At 42.1% G+C, this 25,207-nt stretch overlaps 2 protein-coding genes across 2 annotated transcripts in view; both read left to right on the top strand.

The window, feature by feature from the left end:
* The first annotated feature begins 1,818 nt into the window (after window positions 1–1,818).
* On the top strand, window positions 1,819–2,445 carry LOC106746479 (histone-lysine N-methyltransferase SETMAR-like). Its single transcript, XM_014623111.1, has 2 exons — window positions 1,819–2,008; window positions 2,102–2,445. The coding sequence occupies exons 1-2, from the start codon at window positions 1,819–1,821 to the stop codon at window positions 2,443–2,445; spliced, it is 534 nt and encodes a 177-aa protein (XP_014478597.1).
* A 3,228-nt stretch (window positions 2,446–5,673) lies between these two features.
* Window positions 5,674–25,207, top strand: part of LOC106746629 — a 22,770-nt gene continuing 3,236 nt past the window's right edge. Inside the window, exons 1-8 of the mRNA XM_014623418.1 lie at window positions 5,674–7,140; window positions 12,584–13,582; window positions 14,648–14,938; window positions 17,187–18,010; window positions 21,014–21,181; window positions 21,460–21,700; window positions 22,756–22,882; window positions 23,590–23,771. Of these exons, the coding sequence (XP_014478904.1) occupies window positions 12,659–13,582; window positions 14,648–14,938; window positions 17,187–18,010; window positions 21,014–21,181; window positions 21,460–21,700; window positions 22,756–22,882; window positions 23,590–23,771 (2,757 nt within the window). The 5' untranslated portion in view covers window positions 5,674–7,140; window positions 12,584–12,658. The remainder of the gene's footprint in view (window positions 7,141–12,583; window positions 13,583–14,647; window positions 14,939–17,186; window positions 18,011–21,013; window positions 21,182–21,459; window positions 21,701–22,755; window positions 22,883–23,589; window positions 23,772–25,207) is intronic.

The following is a 25,207-nucleotide window of genomic DNA, read 5'->3' as shown; positions in this document are numbered from 1 at the left end:
TTTTAAACAAGAAATGACGTTTCGGAAAAGTAGACTCCAAACTTAATATATGATTACCTACTTGAAAATTATTAAAAAATAAAATAAAAACGTTGTAATTACATTATTTTATACATTTATTATATATTTTTACATGTTATCTTTAATCTTATATATCTCTTAATATGTACAAAAGAATCTTCTGATTTTGACCAACTTAAACGAATAAAAGAAACAAGGTAAAAGTAATCACCGATAACTTCGACTTATTCTATAAAATGATACTTCCCAACAAAGTTCGGGTATGTCAATTAAAAAATCAGTAAAAACTAACATATGTCTATTTAGAGAATAACTTAATCCTAATCTTTCTTGTACGATTCAATGACAGACAATAAAGATTGACATAAAATACAAAAAATTGATTCAAAAAGTCATTACAAAACAGTATTGTCCGCTAAATTGTTTACTGTCGATTTGTTATTTAAAAATTTCTAAAAAGATAGCTCAAGAAAAACTTCAATATATCGAAAAATTAACTAACGTTAATAATCCAATCAAACGCGCTTGCAAACAGAAACTGTCACTTCAGCTCCACCTACTGCATGTAGTAGATGAAATTCATATATTGTTCGATAGAGTTCGGTATTCTATAGTCAGAGGAAATACGGGTATGTCGATTTTCCACATCTATGTCAGTTTTAGTGCTTTTCCCTCCACTGGAAAAATGGTTCTCCTGACTATGAATTATTTCACGTACGCGATCATAGTTACAAATACCAAAAATGTTTTCTCAACGCATATTTAATAATTAATATCTCAGATTGTCGGCGCGTGTGTGTGTATGTGTGTGTGTGTGATTATTTTGCGAATCTGGCGCAGAAGAAATTTACCGCTCACTAACGCTGGTCATAGCAGTGGGGAGGCTCTTCAATATTGAAGCATACGCTATCTGTTTACGTTTGCTTAACACGCTGATAATGATCGGCTAAACAGCCGACCGGGAGGATCGTAACTAATTTAACTTACGGACATCGTAATCGACTCGATCTCTGAACGCACTTGGAACCGGTCGGCCTTCCTTCGGAAATGGTTCCGCGGCGATGCGACTCGCTTCAGCAGGCGAAACGGAGGAAACAAAAGGTGAAAGGGGCGAAGAAACGGCGGAGTGGCGAGAAGAGGAGAGGAGACGCGCTTATTTATATACGCACGCGAATTCCGCGCGCGAGGCGATTCCGTCGAGTTCGCGAAAAAAGAATAGCGCAGAAATTAATGATAAAAGCATAAGAGTGTAGAGCTGAAGGAGTGACGTTGCCGGGTTGCGTGTCGCGTGTCGAACGGCCGCAACGGGACGGTCGGCAGAAATAAACTATCCCGATGAATCAGAAACGCCCCGACATTCGCCGGACCCTTTTCGATCTTTATTGCGGAACAGATGCAGCGCGCGCCTGGTGCCAATTCCTCGTGGCGACGGCGTCGACGCCGTCGACGGCAGATTGGTTAACGCACCTAACGAAACTCGCCGTCGGACGGCGGCGCCTTATTATTCGTCAGCTTGAAAACAGACGCAGAAATCTGATCTACTCGTGCTGCCAGAAATTTTCAAATCGCAAAATGATCGTGCAATATCCGCCGGTGATACGAAGTGACAAATAGGTGAAATCAAACGGGTAGCTGATCCATCTCAGAGTGCCTATGAATTATCGTTGAAGTTTGGTGTTAGCAAACAAACAATATTAACTCATTTAGCTCAAATCGGTAAAGTGAAAAAAGTTGGATAAGTGGGTTCCACATGAACTGAATGAAAAACAAGAACAAAAGCGTTTGGAAGCTTGCTTGATGTTGCTTTCTCGTCACAAATCTGATCCATTTTTGAATCGAATTGTCACTTGTGATGAGAAATGGATCCAATATGACAATCGCAAACGTTCAGCACAGTGGTTGGACAAGGATGAATCACCAAAACACACTCCAAAGCGCAATATTCATGAAAAGAAGCTGATGGTGAGTGTTTGGTGGTCTAGCGCAGGTGTGAGCCATTATGATTTCATGAAACCTGGCTCATCGATCACAGCGGAAATATACTGCAACCAACTGGACGAAATGATGTAAAAACTTAAAGAAAAACAGCCTAGATTGGTCAACAGATCGACTCCTATCTTATTGCATGATAACGCTAGACCACGCACTGCACAAATGACTGTGGCAAAACTACAGGAATTGGAGTTGGAACTTCTTCATCATTCTCCATATTCACCAGACCTAGCCCCCACTGACTACTACTTCTTCCGCAATTTGGACAACTTTTTAATAGGAAAACAATTTAATTCCGACAATGCTGTAAAACTGGCCTTCCAGGAATTCATTGACTCTCGTCCGCCAGGGTTTTATACTACCGGCCTGAACAACCTGCCGCTTAAATGGCAAAAGTGTATAGACAATATGGGTGCATACTTTGATGAATAAAAGAATTCCTTATATTTGTAAATTATTAACCAACTTTGCCTTTTTTTCTACAAATTTCATCCTTGACGACCTGATAATAAAAGAGCAATATACATCGTAAAACTTTTATGGTTTGAAAATATACAAGATTAAAAAAACATAAGGGTATATATAATAAATGTGCAAAATAATGTAATTTAAGTGATTTTATTTTATTTCAATGATTTCTCACAGGTATCATAGAGATGTCGGTTTCGAGGCCTAGTTTCTAGAAGCGTTAATCCTCAAACATCTTGAAAAATATTAGGTGTTCCGGTTAGTTTTGAGGACTCACTGTAGATGGCTACAGCTACAAATTTATTTGACACATTTTGAAAGTTGGTGAGTCATTTCAAAGCTTGTACATTTCTACAAATCCTTTAACACAGGTCCTGTGTTTTCGTAAACATAACCGTGCTGTTTGATGCAATTGAAAATGGAATATGATAAGGAGCATTTTCTTCATCTGTTACTTTACTATTTTGATTCGAAGAAAACGGCTATCGAAGCTCACCGATTCATCTCATAAATTTATTCTGAATCTGCTCAATCAATGTGAGTACTGATATCGACGATTTAAAAGTGGTGATTTCGATTTGAAAGACAAAGAACGTTCAGGTCAACTGAAAAAGTTCGACGATGTCGAATTGCAGGCATTGTTGGATGAAAACTTAGCTCAAACGCTTGAAAAATTAGCTAAAGTATTAAATGTTGGTAAATCAACCGTTTCTGATCGTTTACGCGCATCGGGAAAGATTCAAAAAGAAATCAAATGGGTTCCACACAAATTGTCAGAATTTTGCAAAAAATCCCTCAAAACTAACCAGGACACCTAATAGTTATTTGCAATGAAATATGTAGTAATTTTCATAAGGCTATATTTTGGTAGAGAGAGTTGCTGGTTTGCGTCTATTTGTGCATAAATTTTCATTGTATACTTTCCACGAAGTTTTACAGCCCGAGAATAAAATGGCAATGGCCCGGGAATAAAATCGGTTTTGGTGCTTTTCCTCTATATTATTCAACGTGCGTCCGTTGATGTATCTTTCAACGGTCTGAGTTGTAGCGCAACTACCATTGCGGCGTCTCGATTCGAGAAGCCGTGGAAAAGAGATCTGTCGCGATGCTATACATAGTGCATCCTGATTTGCTTCTCAAAGTGTTGAATAGCACCGCGGCTGTGCGCCGATTGTAAGATCGCACGAGCGAGTGAGCGAACGAACGAGCAAACGCCTTTTGATCGCGATCGCGTATGTTTGCGCACCAGTCGACATTTTTCCTACGATATCTGTGTAAATATTAGCATTATCTGTAAAGTGCCTTGTGCCATTGATATATCTTGCAGCGTTCTGCAGTTCACGCTTCGCATGCAAATAGAACACCTCTTTCGTTTCACGTGTATATATTTAAGAGAGAATTTTAGATTCTCATTTCGAAGCGCGCGCGCGCGCGCACAGATCTGTACTCTCTCTCTCTCTCTCTCTCTCTTTCGAGTGTCCTTTCACGTCCTCTCGAATTTCAATGCAGACGCAAATGCAGCCACGAAATGCGACTTCGCGTATATTCGTGCCGCACGTGGAGAAATATCATTCTCTCTCTCTCTCTTTCTCTCTCGCTCTCGCTAGCCGGAATTTTATTCGTCGCGCGTCCACCGTGATACACCGGGCGCACATTTCACTCGTCTCGTCGGTCGCGTTACGCGAAGGAACGCGTTTTCGCAATTTCACGCTTTGTGTCCATTATACACGCGCCCTCAGCACGTGATCTCTCTCTCTCTCTCTCTCTGCAGAGGATGTGGATTGCGCACGGTAAACCCCCGGTAAACAAAATTCGTGAACGTTCGTGTGCGCAGGCAACGCCGCAATTGTTAAAACAGAGCGCGCGCCTTGAATACACCTCGTTACCTACAGAAATCCTCCAATGTGAGGCTAAAAATAAAAACAAGAGCCGACGGACCCCGGAGATAAGGCGCAGTCATAATAATGCCTTCAAATTAATGCAGGCTACTGCATAGTGAGAACGACGGAAAGTGCGCGCGACGCCGCCGTTCAGCCGGCGCGATATTAGCAGCGAGAGAAGATGCTCGGCGCGAGCCGAACGTATCTCCGCGAGAGCGACGCGAACGACGATGACATCATCGACGACGCATGCGCATTAATGGCCGCGCTTCGAGCCACGGCCGTAGCAGCGCGCGACGACTTACAGAATTAGCGAACAGCCGAATTTCGCTGGTAACTTCCAATCCTACACTCACCGCCTCCTTCCATCGCGTTCTTCGTGTACACCGAGAGTAAAATATTCGACGTTTTGCAGCTATAATCACTACAGTGAGAGAATTATATTCAGGAGAACGATTTACTATAGTCAGTGGTAATAAGCTTCCATGCGTATTGTTACTATTACTATTGCGGTTGAAATCGTAAAAAAGATATAATTGAGTCCAAAAATAAGTCTGTAATCTCTCTCTTGGTATATCGACGACGCCGATGCGACGATCGATAGATTTCGCCCGTCGGCGACAATTGGAAACGCGCAGAACGTCCCGACGACTCGTCTGCCCGCGTACGATACCCGCGAGCGATGGAGGGACCATTCGAGGAGATTCGATCGAAGGTCGAACTGGAGATCTCCGAATGAAAAGCTGTAGACCTCGCCGTTGCGTAAGAACGGCCGACTCGATAAGAAGGGATGCATGCGTGCGATAATGTGGTTATTGATGACGATAAGATGCGGCCAATATGTTTTCCGACGGTCTCGGCGGCGACGCTCCGTCATCGCGTCCGCTCTGACACCGGCGAGATGTAAGGCGGATATTTATCAGGTAGTCAGATCTTACATTCGAGATTGTCTCAGCTTCGTTTTCAGATATCGCATTGATTGTTTCATCGGCTACAAAGCATCCGAAGATGAATTCGAGGCGATCTTAAGTCCCGATTTTCGGTATATATTTTAAACCTCGAGATTCGAGAAACTGACCGAGTTGAATGTGAGGAGGATCGCGACCGGTCAGTTTCTCAAGGTTTAAGCCTTCAAACACTATTGACCGGGATTAAAATACGAGCGTCGGTCGTACAGTCTCCACGTCGAGGGGGGCGTCGGGGCCGCCGAACGGCTAACTACGCTAGTGGTGGCCGCGCAGGTGATTACGACGATGACGTGCCGCGAGACGGCGTCGCGTTGTGTCGCGTCGCGCCACCGGCACGCGTACGAGTCTCGCGCCAGTCGTCGCCGCGTATCGCTCGAGATCGGCACGTTGAACGTCGCGTACGCGCACGAGACAACGCGAGACGTCGCGCGAAAAGCACGAGATAACGATCCGCGAGTCGGCGCGCGCCTTCTTACCGCGGCCTTCGCTTGTCTCTCTTCCTCTTGCGGCTGGCAGCAGCGGTCACGGCGCGCGCGTGCACAGCGTTGCGCAGCGGATACCAGACGCTCATTGGACAAGGGTACGCTGGGAAATACGCGCGCGATTAGAAGCAGCGGAGAGGAGAAGCGGGCGCGGAAATTCCAGAAAACGGGACAAGCAGTTTCCTCGGCTGCGGACTGAGAACGGAGAGACAGAGAAAAAGGAAGAAAGAGAAAAACGCCAGAAAAAAAGAGAGAGAGAGAGAGAGATACAAAGGCCGATGATGCGGCGGTGGTGATATCGAGTCGCCGGCTCGACAAAAATTGCGACCTGAGATAAAGAGCTCGCGAGTGTACGCCCGGTATTGGAGCCGCGTGTGTACAGATTCTTTCTCTCTCTCTCTCTCTCTCTCTCTCTCTCTCGCACGTCAGACTTTATTCCGATCGCGAGTGTTCCTCGGGGTGCGAAGTGCGCCGTGTGCGCAAATGTGCAATCGTGTGCGTGCGGGGCCGAATCGTTCGCGGAATCGCAAACGAGGCCCGTCCGTCTGACATCTTGGAGAGAAATCGTCGTGGTGTCGCGCAACCAATTTTCGAGCAATTCGCATCGCTCGGCTGCCAAGAGGTCTGCCGGAGACTTGCCGAAATTGTTTTCGCGCTCGCACTTGGCACGTAATTTCGCGCGACTGCGAGAGATGCAAGCGAGAAAGTGAGAGTGAGATAGGGGGAGAAAAAAGAAAGAGCGAGAGAGAAACAAGAAAGAGAGAAAGAAAGAGAGAGAGAGAGTCACCGATGAGAACATCCGACTCGTATCTCCTCAAAACAAGATAGAGGCGGTGGCTGACGAGATACTAACGAAATACATATTGGCGGAGAGGCGAACTTGGCCGTTACCGTCCTAGGATAAGAGCAGCGCGCGCTCCGCGGAGACGAGCCAGAAGACGAAGGTGCGAACGGGGGAATAAGTTTCGCGCAATCTCTCTCGGTGTGGCGACGATTGTACCGAAGAAGCCCGCGGGAGGGTGAGAGGGACGCGGAGATATGGAAACTGCGTGAAGCGCGGAATGTCGACGCGATGTGATAAGAATCGCGAATCGCTGAATCGAGGTCGACGCAAAAAGTGTCCTCTCGAGAGCGCAAACGTCCGTTTCCCGGTTCGCGCTTTTCGGAGCATTCTTGCGAGCGAAGGGTCGCTCGCTCGCGCGCCCTCGATGCGCGACCCTGCGATTATTTGACGAATTCGTGAACGAGCGTCGACGAGGAACTTCGTGAAAGTGTCCCGCAGCTGAGGCTGCAACGCCATCGCCTCCACGTACAAAGGAAACGCCCGAGGTAATTAATTCGCTTTCTGCGTAACCCGCAACGCAGAGGAACACGGCCAATCTGGTCCGGTCAGTCTTGTTACCAAACCTCTTCCTAGTCTATTTGACCTTTCGATCCTTTGAAGTTGTATTGATTTTTGGAATATCGAGACGACAGCTTTTCACAAGATATAGTGTTTCATAAGATATGCAAATGTCGCGGCTTGACACGTCAATACCGAACTTAAATTTCAAGTCGCCGACTATAATCCATGCTTGCGTTGCGTGTTCAGCACCTTTCTGTTTTGCTTAAGGCATGTGAATTTAGCACCTCAAGCTCTCAATAGTTCTGATTAGGACTCTAGCTTTTCTTCATGGAAGATAGTATTTTTATATTCATGAAAAAAGTTCCGGCAATTAACGTAAAAAAATTACAATTAAAAGTGGAATACTAACTTCACAAAATCAAGACCGGATCTTTTCAATCGCCCATTTGATTCCACTCGACGAGTTTTAGAGTTCCTGAAAAGTAAAAAAATATCAAATACTTATAATTGTTAAAACATTTTTTTTTAAGTTCCAGCAGTTTTGGCGGTGTTTTTCAACAGTAGTCGACGAGTTCTACGGGAAATTATTATGGTCCAAAACGATCCGACCAATATTTAAGAAGTTATCCGACCTCAAACGTTTGCCTCTCGTAATTTTCGGTGTTGATTTTTTAAACAATTGTAGGTATTTGATATTTTTTACTTATTAGAAATTCTAGAATTCATCGAGTTGAATTACGCTATTCAGAACTATTCGGGCTTGATGTCAAATTTTTAATATTGTTTCAAACTTTTGAAAAAAAAAATTCTATTTTCTATCAGGAATTCTAGAACTCCTCGAAATATCTCAAAAAGGCTATTCAAAATTATCTGGTCATGATTTTGCGTGTGAAATTAGCACTCCGTTTTTTATCGCAATTTTTTTCGTATTAACCTTTTGAGTGCTGAATACTCCCGGCGCGAGCAATCCGCATGGACGGCGCGCTCCAAGCAGTTTCGATCGCTGGAAACGGAATACTTTTTTCGCTAATGTAAACTCTGTCGACTGAATACGCAAGGCGCAACCACTTGAATAATACAAGAAAGTTATTTTCGAGCATTAATTATTTTAATTAATTTTACGCACGACGCAAACCACGCGCCAAGCAGAGCTAAACGCACATATGCGTCCATAGTTCTCACCGATAGCTTTCGCTGGACGCATATATGCGTCCATAGCACTCAAAGGGTTAATCGTTGGAATTATTTTTATGAATATAAAAATACTCCTATACTCCTCAAATACTTCCTCAAAAGGAAGCTAGAACTCTAATCAGAACTATCGAGAACTGATATTGGGATGCTAACTTCACGTGCCCAGATTTGTTGAGCTCTTTGGGTCTCTATTACCCTAAAACGGTACTTGAGTCTTATGGATCTCAATATTTTTGCAGCCCGGTCTGAAATTGGTTAATACAATACGTGTTTGCGCTTATACACAGATCAAATATGTTAAATCGGCATATTGAGCATTTTACACGATCTTTTCATACGATACAGTGTTTCTTAAGATATGCAAAAATATCGCAGCTTAACACATCTGGTACCACGCTTAAATTCAAAGTCGCTCACTATAGTCCACGCTGTATGCTTGGTCCTCCCTGTACTTAATATAGTGCATGTTTAGGCTTATGTATAAGTAAAATATATTAAATAGAAAAATTCAGCATTTTGCACGAGCTTTTCATACGATATATAGTATTTCTTAAAATATACAAATATCGCATCTCGACACGCCCGGTACCGCCCTTAAATTCAAAATCGCTCACAATCGTCCACGCTGTGTGCTTATGGTTTCCCTCTGTGCTTAACACAATGCTTACAAATGCGCAAATGAAATATATTAAATAGGAAAATTGAGCGTTTGGCATAATATGTCACATGTGTATGACGTTGGCAGCATGTTAATACAAGTTCCAATACGAAATATCTATAAAAACTACCTATTCCCTTGCATAAAGTTATAACGAATTCGATTTATTTTCATTCTTGGACACGAGTGCATCTCACGAGTCGGACTCAGTGGTGTGGTGGTCTCAATGGTCAATATTTTCGAATGAATGTATCGACATTTATAAATTAGAAGAAGTTCATACATCTTGGCTTTGCAAAAACTGAATGCTGATAAGAAACGAATAATTAATGAAAAAATATGTACGTTTGATTCTTTCACTGTTTTCATAATATTTCTCTACGGGTGCGGAAGAAAGGACTGAATCAAGTTTTTCCTTGAGATACTCTCACGGCATGTATGTAAAGCGGTAGAACCACTCAACTCGTTTAATCTACCTCGACTAATAGAGATTAAGATTCACACCGCAGAAGCACGATCGATAATGTCCCGACACATAAACAATGATTAAATATTATCCAATTTCCATACACGACTTTCTCGATAAAATCCCAGAATCCTTTTGACGGAACACAATTTGTTTGACTCTCGACGCTCAAAATATTCATCGGTGATGTGCATTAATTTTGAAGAGTTGCCAAGCAAAACCAAGCGACGGAGCCTATCTGTTTGTCTGCTTCCTCGGTGTGCGTCGAGGTTTCGTTCTCGGGAAATCTTTTATCATTAGTCACATTCGTTAGTAAAAATCCGTTGATAACGAGAAAAACTTTAAAGGATTGTATTATGCAGATTACATCAGATCGCGGATATTAGCGGAAGTCGATATTGAATTTCCCGCGAAAGGCACCGCGTTCTTCGATTTTTCCAGCAAAAACTTGTTTATGCGTCGTGCAATGTCGCAAGTAAACGCAACGTATCCATCACGCGTGATGTACGGCTCACGTGCGTGCACGCGTGCACCTGTGGATACCGATTAATCGGTAATCGCGTGTTACGGCAAGTGAAAACTACGTGCACGACTGAAAGAAGAACTCGTCGGTATATTAAATGAACGATTACTGAGAAACACCGCGATTTTCCCACTAACGCGCGCGCCTATTTTCCGCGATGTACACACAATGCCTCCTGAGACCGCGCCACGTCTTATTAGCTATGGATGCTGAAAGGTGAACTGTAAAAATGTTTCGTTGAGGAAATTTTATTCACAGATTCACTAATGAAGAACGGCAGGTACTTACTCAGCTTGTTGCATGGCACTTTAATCAGCTTTCGGAGGTTAACGGGACAAGCATATTGATTAAGAAAAGGAGTGCTAATAACATTTCTTTTATTTATATTAATATGTATATTTGTATATTAAAAAAACTTTTTTTTCAAGTGAAAAATATATATTTTCTTCTATATCTATAAATATATATCTATAAATATATATTTTCTTCTAAATCTATAGTTTTTCATGAAAGCAATCTAGTAAGCAAGAAATCATTAACACAACGTTATTACAATAACGTATTATATTTTTATAATATATAACATTTTCAAATATGTAATTCTTAATGTTGTATACAACGTCATTGTTAACAATATTACCGAAACCGAAACATTAAAAATAATATTCCTACATTAGGATCTTAATATTTAGGAATATATTATATATTATATTATATTATCTAGCAACAGTTTAAAAACCTTTATAAAATCTGTAAAAATATTTGTAAAATCCACATGAAATCAATGTTTCAAAAAATGTATTTAATGTTTCTTATTTACTAAGAATTGTTACCGTTATCCCATTTAAATCAAAGAATTTAGATTTAAGTAAATATTATTAGTGCCTACCAAATAAATATTTTTCAATTTTTAGATATTTTGCTCTCACCGTATTTTTTGTTTCAATATCGGATATTAGAGACAGCGAACTTGGAATTATTATTAACGATCAGAAAGAATAAAGAAGATTTTTACAAAGTTCGCTTCTTTCTCAATACAAATAGGATAACGTATTTAGTCCTCACACGCACGTATTTATATTTAGTCGAATTTCAACAGAATTTTAATTTGGGATTTGGAAAAATTAGAAAACACTGAGAGGAAGATAAAGAGAGAGAGAGAGAGAGAGAGAGAGAGATGAAAGCGAATCTTGACGGCAAACAAGATTTACATTAATTGGCAGAATTAACAAGACGAGATAACGTTTCCTCTGCATGACAAAATCGCTATGCCAGCTTTCATTTTTGCAAAGAGACTCGCTTACATTTTCTTCTTGTTCGCTCCCGAACAGTACTACGCTTCAGTTTAATCGGATCTTTAATTCGCCGCTGGGTTAAACTTCATTGGGAAAATCTGTTAATCAAATATGTGCGCCCGTGCGAAATCGCTCGTCCAACCTTTGCTCGAAATTTTCGCAGTGAGTCTACAGTCGAGTGAACAACGAACGAATCGAGTTACCGACCAAAAATTGGGCGAGCAGTACAAGTTGAGAATAATTCGACGAACTATTCTTTGTTAAGAGTGAAAGTTTATTAATTTTCTACTCTGTGATACCTGACCGTTGAACGATAATTTTCGCAGTTACGCGCGCAGTCGGTATTCTCATAATGTGCAATACTAAGTTGTTACCCCCATTCGATTGCTTATCTTTTCGCTATTAACCGTTCGTTCGTGAGCTGTTCCTTGGCTCGACCGTGAAAACGCGAATGCGGTGATGTGTATTTTTTTGACGGATAATACACAACGGCGAAGAACGGCATTATCGAATGATAGCGCTTTCAATGGAGATCCGCGATACCAACACGCATAATAACCGTGAAAAGCAATCGAAGAAAATCGAAGTTAACACAACTCTGTAACGTCAACTAACATCACAAATGACGTAAAATCTACGATTCATTTAGAAAGTTGGGCGGAAATCCGCAGGTGTACAGACAAAAAATACACACTACATTCAAGTGAACGTTATTTGTTTGAAGTATTTTTCATAAGTTAATATATATATCATAAATTTATCATAAGCATCAAATTTACTCAAAATAGATTCAAATAAACTTCGGTTTGTGTGTGCTTCTTCAAATTTTGAACCGAATTTAAAATTTGTCTTCGGTAAAGTATATAAAATTTGGAAAGAGAATAAATTTGTCTTTTGAGTGTAATAATGAGCTTTTCTAAAATTTGCGAAAAATATATTTTAAGACGGCTATGTCGAGAAAAGAAAATATGTTTCGTTGAAGATAATTATTTCTTAAAAGAAGGAAAGTAAACTGAGAAATCGCGTTTCTTAGCGGTAGAATATGATATTTTCTCCGTGCGCAATGTAATTTCTGACACACAGTTATTCGCCGAGCACGAAACGAAGGTCGGAAACTTCGATTTCATTCGCCAGGCAATTTCATTTCATCGCCGGTAAGATGAATAGCGAATTAGAATGAATCCTCTCGTAACTTATATAATCGCGTGATAAAACAACATACGCGCGGATATATGCATCATAAGGGATATGAGAGGAGCCGATTATAATTCATGCTATTCACGTTTCGCAGATTCACGGACACGATTCTCCTTAGGCAATCCACCATATATTACACGAAGCTAGGGGAAACCCAGATACAGGAAACATGGCGAATCCCAGTCGAGTTTCTTCAATACGGATCGAGAAGCGGGCGCTGCAGCGCGTCTCGATTCCGGATTATTCATCAGTGAGCTCCCTGGAGGAGGACTACGGATCCACCGAGTCCGAGGACATGTCCACCAGCCCGGACACATCTTACCGTTCGAGCGCGGACGCGGACAAGAACTTCGATCTCGACGAGGACTTTTGCAAGGAGCTGGTCAAGTTCGACGATATCATCGAGAAAATCGAGAACCTGCGGTTGTCGCGCAACATCGGCAACCACGACGACGACGACAACGACGGCGACGAGGACGAGGACGACGAATACTGTAACAAGAACGTCGGCAAGACGTCACGTCGCGTCACCAACGGCAACGTGGATAATGTGGAGTATCGGGACACCGGCGAGTTGCGGACGAATCGTCAGACCGACAACGAGGACATCAACAACAATGAAGGTAACGTGACGGTTGAAAAGAGCGAGGACCGTCAGCCGTTAAGCACACACGAGCTAAGCGACGAAGAACGACGTCGTGCGCTACAGGAGAACCAAGACTCCGAGGACGAGAACGAGGGAGTTGAACACCAGCCCGAGAATTCCGACGACTCCGACCTGATCGAGCGTGGTCCGATCAAGCCAGACTTCCAGCCCCCCCGAGGACACCCTTACTCCATGGTAAGCTGGCTGTCGCGTCCGAACGACAACGCTGACATCGCCCAAGCGATGGACTACGACAAGACCGCCGAGCAGATTCTAAGGAACAAGGATTACAGTGAGAAATTGAACGGAGCGCTGGACCAACTGTCGAACTCTGCTCGGAACCAGTTGTCAATCGGCGCAATCGTCGGCAGTCTAACGATAGACTCCGGCTGGGCAAGCGAAAACAGCGACGACAACGTCTTCCGCAACGACGAGCCCGGCGGCGACGTGAGTACTTTATAGATTTTCTTCTCATCTCCCATCATTGATAATCTATCGGAGAGCAAACGACTGGCCAGTAGTAGTTAATGATCATTCATATAATGAAAAAGCTTAAAAGACTATTATAAAATTATTAAAAGACTATTATCGATAAACTAAAAGAAATTTCTTTTTAATTATAAAATTGTAAAAATTAGTCGCTGTCCCTTAAAAATAATTTATTATCGAAGCGTCGGAGCTCCTTCTTCACGATGCTGATTGGCTGTTTCGAAATCTCGATCTCAATGCGACTCGTTATTCGACTCGCGTCTGTCATCACGTAGGTTACGCGCTCTGACAGTAACGGAGCTATCATTTTCCCGTCAACGAATTTTAGTTTAGTGCTTATTTAGTTACACGAGCTGAGATTTTTTTTCCGTGTAACAGTGATCAGCGTGTGTCTGTGCCAGTCTAGACTGTTTTTGAAAAAAGCGTGTTTTCAAATATCTCGAATATATCGAAATATTGAAGCTCTCTTTTCCGCAAAGGTGATTGGTTGTCGCGACTTACTTCATGCGTGTCGTTTACGGCTGTTAAATTATTATGAGAATTATGTGAATACTGACAGTTGATCAGTTTGCATGTTAAAGGAAATAAAAAATAAAAGTATTAAAGAAGACGGAGAAGAGAGAAGTGGAAATTTTTAGTTCGACGCTTATTTAATCACACGAACTGAGATTTTTTCCGTGTAATAATAATTAACTAAATAGTGGGTGCGCGTAATGTACGTCTATGTTGTTTTAGTCTCGCAAAATTTGCGTAGTAAAGAAATTCATATCATAAACATTCGTACGACAAAATCCAGCACGTTATCATGTGATAAGAGCGAAAGAGTATAACTGAGGATAAGTGATTCTTTCCTTGTGTATTTTCACGCAAGATTCTTAAAATTCCTTACATAACTATTACATAATTACTATTCGACTCGATAAGAAAAGCGTGGCTCACGCTACGTGTGCCAAGGCAACGATACGATGCAGGAAATCCTCGCCCATAGAGTTCTGATACAAAGGAGGATTTATCTCATTCCAGACCGCGGCACTTCCCTCCATAGTCGTGAATGACCCAGGCGAGGAGTCCTTGATGGACATCCTGTCGCGCGGCGGTTTTCAAGCCGCGGTGCTCTCGGACACCGGTAGCCACTCGATTCCGTCGCCGGGAGCGAAAACTTGGTCGGATTCGCCGGCGAGCAGCTACAACTACGTCGTCTCGAGGTCGAACAGTCGTGCGTCGAGTCGTGCGCAATCACCTGGCTCCGGCGCGAACCTGGAGTCGCCGCAGATGCACGTCAACGTGATCGACAGCCCGCTTGGCTCACCGCAGGTAAGCCCGCAGCGTCTGCATAAATGCATGAGCTTACACGCGCATAAAATACTTCGGCAAATCCGTACACGCGGAATCAGCGAGGCAGGATGCAGGCGAAAAAGAACTTCCCTCACGAGTAACTCGAGAAGGTTTGCGCTTGTGTTCCACAGAAAAGAAAAGATTTGCTAGATCTGAGTAAACGTAATTATCCATTTTTTGGTCTCTTAAATCGAATAATATTTTTTATCGATTTAAATATATTTCGATATATTTTAATAGCTTAAATATATTTTAAATATATTTTAATAGTAAATATATTTGTTTAAATGCAAATATAAAATCTTTCTAAATTTCTAAATTTAGTTCTAATTCTAAATTTTAAGGTTCTAAATTTAAAGAAGTATTTATTAGAATTATGTAATGCTTCTTCTCCGTTGAAGAAACCTGGTAATTCTAAATTTAGATTTTTCTGCCCAACGAGAAAATATTTTCTAAAAATAAATTCAGATATTTTTAATATTAGGAATTTAATATTTGTCGCAATAGTTCCAACAGATACAAGTAAATATTTGCTTATACAAAGGAAATGTATTGTATATTGTCAATTATATTTCTACTTCTGATAAATATTTTTTAGCCAAGGAGAATTCAAGTATCCATTTCATTTGGATCAAATAAATATTACTTGAATGGTAGCACTTTTTTCAGTATAAATATTAACGATTTCTCCAGTGAGTGAACTGTGCATAAACAGTGAAATCGTTGTGTCAGATTTGTATGCGATGTACACGTTGATTTATCATCGGACAGATCGTGACTCTTTCTCATAGAAGGCATTTTTGTATTTGAGAGAAAATAAAAGTTTTGTATTAATAAATATAAATCTAGTATGAGCCAACGCAGCTCGTTGGATATGTGAGTATTTAATTACAAAATTAATATTACGATGATTCTTCGAAAAGTTCAATTTAATATTATTTATTTATTCTATAATTCAATATTCGCATTCAACAACCCACGCTCTTATTGGCTTTTTATTTATTAATTGACCGTAAATTTCAGAGCTCTGTGAATGTCATTTACTTGTTTCGATGAAAATTTTAGTCTGATGGTTTTCTTATGAGTTGATAACAAGAGTGAAATGCGGCCTATCTAGTATGTCTCGTGAAGCAGGATTTTTTAATATCAAATTTTTTAATATTAGGTCTATAAATTAATTCGGTACTTTCGTTACCAAAAATTATTATTTACTTTATTATTTATTTATCAATGAAAGGTGTACAATTTTAATTATTGAAATAATTTCCATTATTTTCAATGACCTTACACTATCTGTCGGATAGCTATCGAATTACATCGTAATAAAAACTTAGTGGTTTTGAATGAATAAAGTCATCGATAAATTTTTGGATTGTCTTCTGTTGTTTTAAATATATGTCAGTTAAATGATGTTTCAACAACTGAAAACGAGTAAAAATCCGAAGGGACAAAAATTCTGGAGATAAGTCAGATGTGGTATAACTTCCTAGCCTATATTAAAAATGGCGTTTTTTTGTTCTTTTTATTATGCGAGGTCAACCGTATTGTGGCGCACACACACACGCGCACGCGCGCACAGAAAGCTTCTTGAAATCTTCTAAAAATGTTGGATACTATTTTTCACAAGTTGTTTGACTCACTGTGCCTTCGTCTAGAGCCGAACAAATGATTTTTGTGGCTTGAACAATATTTTTTAGCAGTTGAAATGCTGAAAGAATATAATGTCAAATATTCACTCTATCGATAGTAATACTGTTCACTACTATTTTTTGAGGTTGTGCTGATCATTTCGCAATGTCACGTAGTGTTTTATAAACATAGCTGGCAGTTCTTTAAAATCATTTAAAAATCAATTAAACGGGAAAATATTTAGATTTAAAATGCTTATTAGAAATGGGTGAGACAAGAGGCGCCGAATTAATTGACACACCTGATACCCGCGAGAAGAGAATAAAACGACGAGAGGGAGAAACAGAGAACACAGTCGCTCTCGTTCTTAGGAGAATCCACATAAAGAATCGCCATTGAGCGACACACGTGGCATCGTGTCGTCCGCGCGAGGTACCTTTTATCACAATTTGACGAGAGCCGCGAAATGCTCGAGCAGTCGCGCAATCGACGTCATGTCGCTGTCATACGTCGCTTCCCGTTACCGCGACCGCCAGATGCAAAACTAGTTCACAGCACGGTGAAACATTCAATTAATCGATCGGGCCCCCCTCGGCAGGTCACGCCGACTTATCGAGTGCCACAGGCGTTGTCCTCTTCGTCCTCGTCCAACCAGTCCTACGGCGACGCGTCCAGCCCGTCCAACTACCAGACACCCTTGAATTATCAGATCGAGGAGCAGCTCGGCGACTGCTTCGACGCTCTGTCCGGCTGGAAGGAGACCTACGACTCCTCAGGGACGATCGTCAACAGCAGCGACACCATCGACTGCGCGCTACTCCAGCTAGTGGAACAAGTGATCGAGGAGGACAAGCAGCGGAAGGCGCTGAAGGAGCCGCAGATCGCTTCGAACGCGCCCTGCTTCCCATCGACGTACAACGGCCTGTGCGCGCCACCGCGCACCTTGCAACAGAACAATCCCGCGGAGTGCGCGGCGAAAGACAAGCCGGAGAACTGCGGCCTGAGCATGCCAAACACGAACCCCATGGTCCGCAGCCTGATGGACGGCAGTCTCGTGTCGGTCTACACGACGAAGGAGGGCACCGGCGGCTGCACCTTCGTCAAACGCGCGCTCAACGGCCACGTGCAAATCGCACCCCCGGAGCAGAGGTATTACGAGCCGAGCGTGAAAGTCGACACTCAGCTCGACGTGTCGCAGCAGCACAACACATTGTGCAATATCGGCGGCTTGAACGGGGCCTCCGAGGGATCCGCGGGGAGCCCTGACAGCCAGAACTTGCGCACGTCCCAAGACAAGTACGCGCTGATACACCCCGCCGACGATGAGAAGAGATACGGACAGCCGTCGGCGATGTACGCGCCCAGCGATTACCAGATACCGACAATGGTCTCTTCCTTCGTGCCTCCGAGCCGTCCACAGAGGTAAGTTTCTGCGACGGCGAACTCGGAAATATAAGGCCGCGCCTTATATGTAAAGCAGCCGAACGAGAGAGAGAGAGAGAGAGAGTGAATGATTGTTTATTATCGTTCTATGCTAAAAAAAAAAATGGTAGACTCAACGAAATGTTGCTTAAACGAACAAATTTGTTTTCACAACGTTTCCATCGAATAAATTATACAATTGCTGTAAATGAATTATTAATAGATTCAACGATTATGACTTAGTCAGCGATTATATTAACGCAATCAGCGATTGTATTAATGCAACGTATTGTTGTGTCAATGCGTAATTTGCTCAATAGATACGATATGTTTTTTTTTTTCTTAATGAGGAGGACTACCGGTTTCGCCGACTTGTCGATTCAATAGCTTTTTTTCTCAGTATAAGATATATCCTCTCAGGACGTGTAAAAACGATTACAAAATTTAAGTTGAATTTTACAGCATAGTGTAAGTACCACAATCAAAAGACCTCATACGCAAACATAATACGTAATTATATCTCGAAATGAGGTCGCAACTAGCTCCAATTTTCAAAAAATGAACCAATTCAATATTTTTTAAAAAAGAGGGAGAGAGAGAGAGAGAGAGAGAGATAGAGAGCAAGCAGCAGCAGCATTGTTATTCTGAAACGCAGAAGTTGCGTATTAGAGAAAAAGCACTTTCATTAAATCAAAGTTTTTTTCCTAGAAGGACGTGACCAAGTATGCTATTTGAATTGCATCGCAGTCATAAAACACAAAGTTATTCGCGAGCGTGCGCGTTATAGTTGCGTAATAAAAATTAATGGCACATATCGCAACAGAGACGATAACGAGATGTAATAAATCGTCTACTCATATTTCAAATGGCGTGTTCGTATTTCTAACATCGCTTGGAGTAATCGATGCGAGATTAACTACGAGTTAAAAGTAAATTCGAACACGGATAGGCATGTGAGAGACTCACTTTTGTTATAACAGTCATATATTAACAGTCATATATTATATATTATTAACAGTCATATATTATATTAAACAATTGATTGTAACAAATAAGCGAACATCGATGTTTCGATTAACTCTCTTCAATGCTTATATAACGTCAGCGATGGGCATCAACTATAAAAAGTGAAGTCGAAGTAATTGATGCATAAAATATATTGATGTATAATATATAAAATATTAACGCAGATTCTGTGTCGCAAATACGAAGTCGTGTACGGTCTCCCATCGAACATTTTATTCAGATGATAAACCGATGATAAAATCTAGTTGATTCTTTGTCTAATCAGCTTATCAGCTTATCATGAAAGAGGTGTCGCATGCCAAAATTCAAAAAATGGTATCAATACACGAAATGACGCCGAATTGTTGATCGACCCAGTCATATATAATCTGCAATATTAAAACTTGCTAAAGATCACGCGCTGTGTGCATAAGACAGATTATTCATTCACGCACTGCTTTTTCTTTTGCCATATCTCTCATATGTTTTTGCATTTACAATATACACATATCTTATTCTTAGAATTCACGTTATTCTTAGAATAACACTATTCCTACACTTGAAAATACTTACTCTTTCCTCGATCTTTTGTCAATGAGTTTTTGCACTATAGTTTTCTGACTATATATATATATATATAAATATAATAAANATATATATATATATATATATATATAAAGTCCGGTATAAAGATTAACACCTGAATTCTAAAGCGCAGAGCTTTTGAATTCTAAAGCGTAGAGTAAGTATTCTCTAGTATATATATATATGTGGCGGTCGAAACAATCGGCGATAAAAACAACGGCTGTTCGCACGCGTAATTTGTTTTTTCGTATTTTGTTTCGTGATTAATTTGTTTTTCGGCGTCCCTGAGGACCCCGGAGCGTTCGCTCTTGTTTAAAATCTCAAACGTCGCGGACGCGCTCGCGAGTGTTCCTCGCCACCGATTCTCTTCGAGATTTCTACTCGACGCTCCGGACTTGACTGCGCCCCGTTTCTCGTAAACGCGCGTTAGTGCATCGCGCTCGGGAATGCGAGTGTCTCCCGTCCGTCGTGCAAGAGCCTTCCGACGGCCTTCGTCGCGATCGACGCCGTCGCGCCCCTTGTGCGCGATTTCCGATCCGTGCCTCTCCCCGCGAGGGAGAGAGAGCCGCCGCGGCGACCTAGCGAGCCGATCTCTTAGCGTTCCGATTTCTTTGTTCAGCGTTGCCCCATTTTGTTTAACGTTGCGTTTTCAGTCGAAGGAATCCCGTTCTTTATTGTGTCGCGCTGCGAGCTTGAAAATTCTTGTAAATACAGAGATTTCGTCGTTTCGCGCGAACGGTTATAAAGACCCCGTATTTATTTGCGCACACCCCAGCACTGCTTCCGCTCACTAACTTTTTCTTAATAGCGGCATTCGCTAAATATATATATATATATGACTATATATCTCTACGAGTGCTCCCCATCATTGAAGAATAAAAATTGACATCTCCACCAGTGGAACGACTTATCTGACGTAAAAAATCCGTTAATGAAAAAATTCTTTTACTACCAGTTCACTATATGAGTATAAAGTTCGATGGAAGATCATAATATCGATCATCTACTAATCAAAATACCAATGTTTGCTTATTTGTTAAATATAGTTAAATGTTTACTACAATATGTAAAAAGCATACAAATTTAATAATCAGCATTAACACATTATGCAGAGGTAAAAGATGCTTCTTAAAAACCATCTTTGAGAAATCAATTTAATTTTCCACTAACAAGGCATCTCTTCTACACGACTGGTCGTGTCGCGAAGTTCGAAAGTTCTGAAGATTCTGAAAGAAGATTTGTTCGCACAGTTTGAAAGTTCTGGAAGTTTTTTCCACACGAGTATTATTGATTAACAGTTATTATCGGTCAATATATCACAGGACGCTTCGAAAGCTGCTTCCACGTTTATTTGCGTCGGAATAATCGCGGCGTCTGCCGCGCGGGTTTAACGACCTGACTGTTTTGTCGCAGGAAGCCTAATCGTGGCATATTGCCGTGGCCTTCGCTAAATTTACCATCCGTGAGGGCGAGCGAACGATTGAAGGAAGGATTACATCCTAAGGAAGTGGAAAGAGCGATGAGTAATCTCTTGAAGAAATCTATCAAGGAACTGGCGTCCGCGGACGAGGATGGCGATACGTGAGTGATTCATTCCGTCTTAAATATAAACGCGCGAATGTACACTGCATAGAAAGCAGATTCAACAAGAACATCACTTCATACACATTGCGCGCATTGACCGATGATCCCAAGGTAGCTTATTATGTTATTCCGTTTATTTATATTCACCGTGACGGCTCAAGAAACTCTCCCGATAACAATACCGAGTTAATTGTTTTTTTGCATTTTTACGAATAACAATTTCCAAGTAACAATAACTCGCTAACCTCAATCGATGACGTTCGCGCGCGCGACAGGGCACTGATGCGTCTGGTGGGCAATCCGGACGAGCTGGCGAAGAAGAAAGCGTATCTGGCGCCATTGGTCGAAAGATTGGGCAACATGCCGGGCGCTCTGTCAATGGTGAACAATCGCGGCGAAGACGCCCTGTACTTGGCCGCGATGAATTGCCCGGAAATGCCATACGTCACCGGATACCTGGCCGCAGCGATGGTGCAGAAAGGGATCGATATTACCCAGAAATTATATCACATACGCGTGAGTTTCCTTAAGATTCCTGAAGATCTCCCGCCGCGCGACGCCAAGTCGCGCTGACGCGCCCATTCATTAATTCGCTCGTATTCGATCATCCTTGCTTCAATCGAACGCAAACGTCACGTTCCGGTTAGACATTGCAACATTACAACCGACCTTATAACTTCTATCCTGAATGGAAATTCTAATGCTCCTTTCACGCTCTTGGAATAGCTTTTGTCTACTTCGATAGCCTCTGGACTGATAAAGACCTACTTTGACGATTCGACACTTAATTCGAATCTCTTTAGTTCTACAGGTTTTATTTTAACACTATAAAATCTATTTTGACGCTAAAACAGCAAAATTTCAGACATCATCAGAATCAATATAGGAGTAAATTATATTATTAGAATTGAAATTGTGTGAGATAATTTTGCTGTCTTAGCTCCTACTGTGTTGTAGAATTAAAAGTTTAACACGGGTCCGAAATTTCGACTCAGGTAAATTAATAAAAACCTACTTTAACTTTGATACGAATTCTTATTAATTTCTTTCTTAAATCTTTAATCGTGCAAATTTCACTTTAACGCTACTTTGAATAATCTATTTTGACGCTAAAAAAGCCGAAACGAAAATTTAAGATATCCAAGTTCAAGTAGGGATAAATTATATTATTACAATTAAAAACTGAGCCTATTTTATTATTTTAGCTGCTACCGTTGTAGAATTAAAAGTTTAATACAGGGCCCAAATTTTGACTCGGAATAACAGATTTTATTTTAATACAAGAGTTTTCAGACTCTTTCATTTACGTGAACAATTCCGATTACGGAAAGGAAGACGAGATAATTGCACGAATAGCGCCGTTTTGTTAACAACGCGCACGGAAATGATTAATTGCACGCGATAATTAGATAATCGTGTGAGAGAACGACCGGACAATTAATACGCGGAAAGATAAGGCGAGTCAATCGCAGTTGATGAGCGTCGAGGATAATTTCACCACGTGTCGACGAACGCAACTTTTTCCGACTGTCATCGTCGTTACCATTTTTTTCGCTTTCTTGCCGCTTCAGGGCGACACGCTGATACACTCGGTCGCGGCACGTGGCGATTCTCACGGGGACGTCTTGGCGGAGCTGCTGACACTGAGGACGCTGGAAGGAAACCCCGTGTTCGATCTGACCAGGTGTAATTACGACGGTCAGTTGAAAAGACAAAGAGAGAATTACATAGATACGCAGCCGCTGAGATGCGAGCCGCGTAGATCCGATAAGAAGAATACATTTCGGAGAAAAAATTAGCCGTCGGAGTTAAAATCCAGCTGCGGCAGCTGTTTCTTTGAAATAAAGACAGCTAATTGCTACCGCGGCTAAATCTATCAGCTATTTGAATTTAGGCGCCACAGCAACTTAAATATCAGTTGGATCGCATAATAGTATTCAAACGATATTCGCATTCCCGACTAGAAATGTATCGCTTTTTCTTAACAGAGGCTGTCCTGAAGATGTTAGTGCACGCTAACTTTGTCTGAAATTATCCGTTTATTTGATTTAACGCTATATCGTATTTGAAAAACACGCTCGAGCGCTGATCAGCTGAAACCCGAGAGCTCTGAATCGTGAGTCAATCACTTTAGATGCCACTTCGTCGATTAACATAAACGTGCTTCGTATTGTCTACACATAGTACGGCCAGTATTACCGAAGAGGAAGCACAGCTAATCAACCTCGGCTGCTCGTGCTAATAATTTCAGCTAATAAAGTTGCGCCTCGTAAATGTATTTGATCTCCGACAGCCAGCTTTCAGCAATGACGGCGAAAGTTCGAACAGGCCAATGAGATTTAGCTGCTATTGCCAAGTTTTCTCACTTCCGAGTGTAAGAGAGACGGGTTTGCGGGGTTTTTCAGGTAGGACCGCGCTTCACGTGGCGGTCGAGTCGCACGATCCCATCGGACGGGACGTCAAGTGCCTGGCGACGGCGCGGTTGCTTCTGGAGAACGGCGCGAGCGGCAGGGTCAAGGAGAGCAGGTGCGGTGACACCGCCTTACACACCGCGGTCTCGTTGACTTGCGATCCCGCGCTCGTCAAGGTAATTCAAGTCCGAGGGACTTCCCGCGCGAGTTTCGTGCGTCAGCCGCGAGATCGAAATCGCCCGTTATCGCGTGTCGCAAAACGTCTAATTGAGTTTCGAGGTAAAGCGCGAGACGCCAGTTTATTATTTTCACCGCGTATTCTTGCGGCTGTGGAAACGTCTCCGAAGCCGGAGAATAATCTGGCTGTCGATTCCGGCGCGGGCGTGTGAAGTTGAAGCGGCGAAGTCCGGCGGCCCAATCTTATCTCAATTGGGATGTAATCCGAAGTTCAAACTAACGTCATTGAAGTGTCAAACTGTTGTAACCGCGGGAGCCGGTAGATACGATTGTGACGTTGTCCGATTCCCCGAAGGAAGAGATTTTATTCCCGCGTCACCTCCGGAAACATTCCATATGACTCGGCAATAATGTTGATCCCATCGACACGAGAGAGTTTGGACGGAGCACTTCTACGGGGAAAGGTCTAATTAGCGGCAAAGGGGAGAGTTAGTAGGTCATTTCCGTCGTGGCTTCTTCGAACACGCGCTCGGTTTCGCATCGACTCGCGTTGGAACTTGAACACTTAACACACTCGCGACGAACTAAAGTAGCATTTATGTAAATTCGCCACGATCAATTTATTACGCAAATCCGCGTGTCGTAAGGTGTGTACTTGCGAAACGACTCGAACACTGTTTTTCGATACAGTTCGGAGCGCGGCCGATGGCCCAATGAGAGAACTTCCCTTCTAGGAACCGGTCGAAAACGAGTTTTCTCGTTGGGTCGTCGGAGCTGTGCTCCAAACTGCATCAACGAAAGTGTCCTGACCGTTTTGAAACCCACAATGTATACAAACAAAGTGCGCGCGAGCCAAATGGCGGCTGGATAACTCGAGGCTATCGTAATCTTCCCTCCACCGCAAATTGGTGTCCCTTTTGTCCAAATTACACTCTCCGTTGAGATATTCTTATGATTGACCCCATAAGCCTCGTAGCGACTCCTTAAGCGACGTCTACAATGACAATTTAAGCTCTGAAATAAATGAAGAAATTGACCGATCACAATTGAGATTATTCTTCCATAATTCGATAGTAATCGGTCAATTTCTTAAGGCTTAAAGCATCTATCGTAGACTAGAACTTATAGCTCTAATAGTTTTCTTTCAAGTCCGCGCAACTCGCGATGAAAGGAACTATTCATCAATCGAATATAACTGCGAGAAACAAGAGGGAGCAACGTTGCTCGTTCACCCGGAACACCGCGCGATAACTCCTCGCACGCAGCGCACCGTAAAACCGATAACGTTATCGAGTCAGATGCCTAAAAATCACAAAATAATTGCGCGCAATAAAAAAATCAATTCAACACTCCGATACGTCGTGTTCTCCTCTCGCGTTTCCATTACGTAACACGTCGCGCGCCAATAGTTGCGTGCCTCTTCTCCGAAGGACTA

Source organism: Dinoponera quadriceps, unplaced genomic scaffold, assembly GCF_001313825.1.
Source record: "Dinoponera quadriceps isolate SergipeBrazil2010 unplaced genomic scaffold, ASM131382v1 scaffold192, whole genome shotgun sequence".
NCBI lineage: Eukaryota > Metazoa > Arthropoda > Insecta > Hymenoptera > Formicidae > Dinoponera > Dinoponera quadriceps.
Note: the sequence above shows the minus strand (reverse complement) of the source record. Positions and strands in the feature narration are given on the sequence as shown.

Coding starts and splice junctions, on each gene's coding strand:
- LOC106746479 (XM_014623111.1), top strand. CDS start 1,819: ATGTTGCTTTCTCGTCACAAATCTGATCCATTTTTGAATCGAATTGTC. Junction 2,009..2,101: donor TGTTTGGTGGTCTAGCGCAG/GTGTGAGCCATT, acceptor AAAAACTTAAAG/AAAAACAGCCTAGATTGGTC.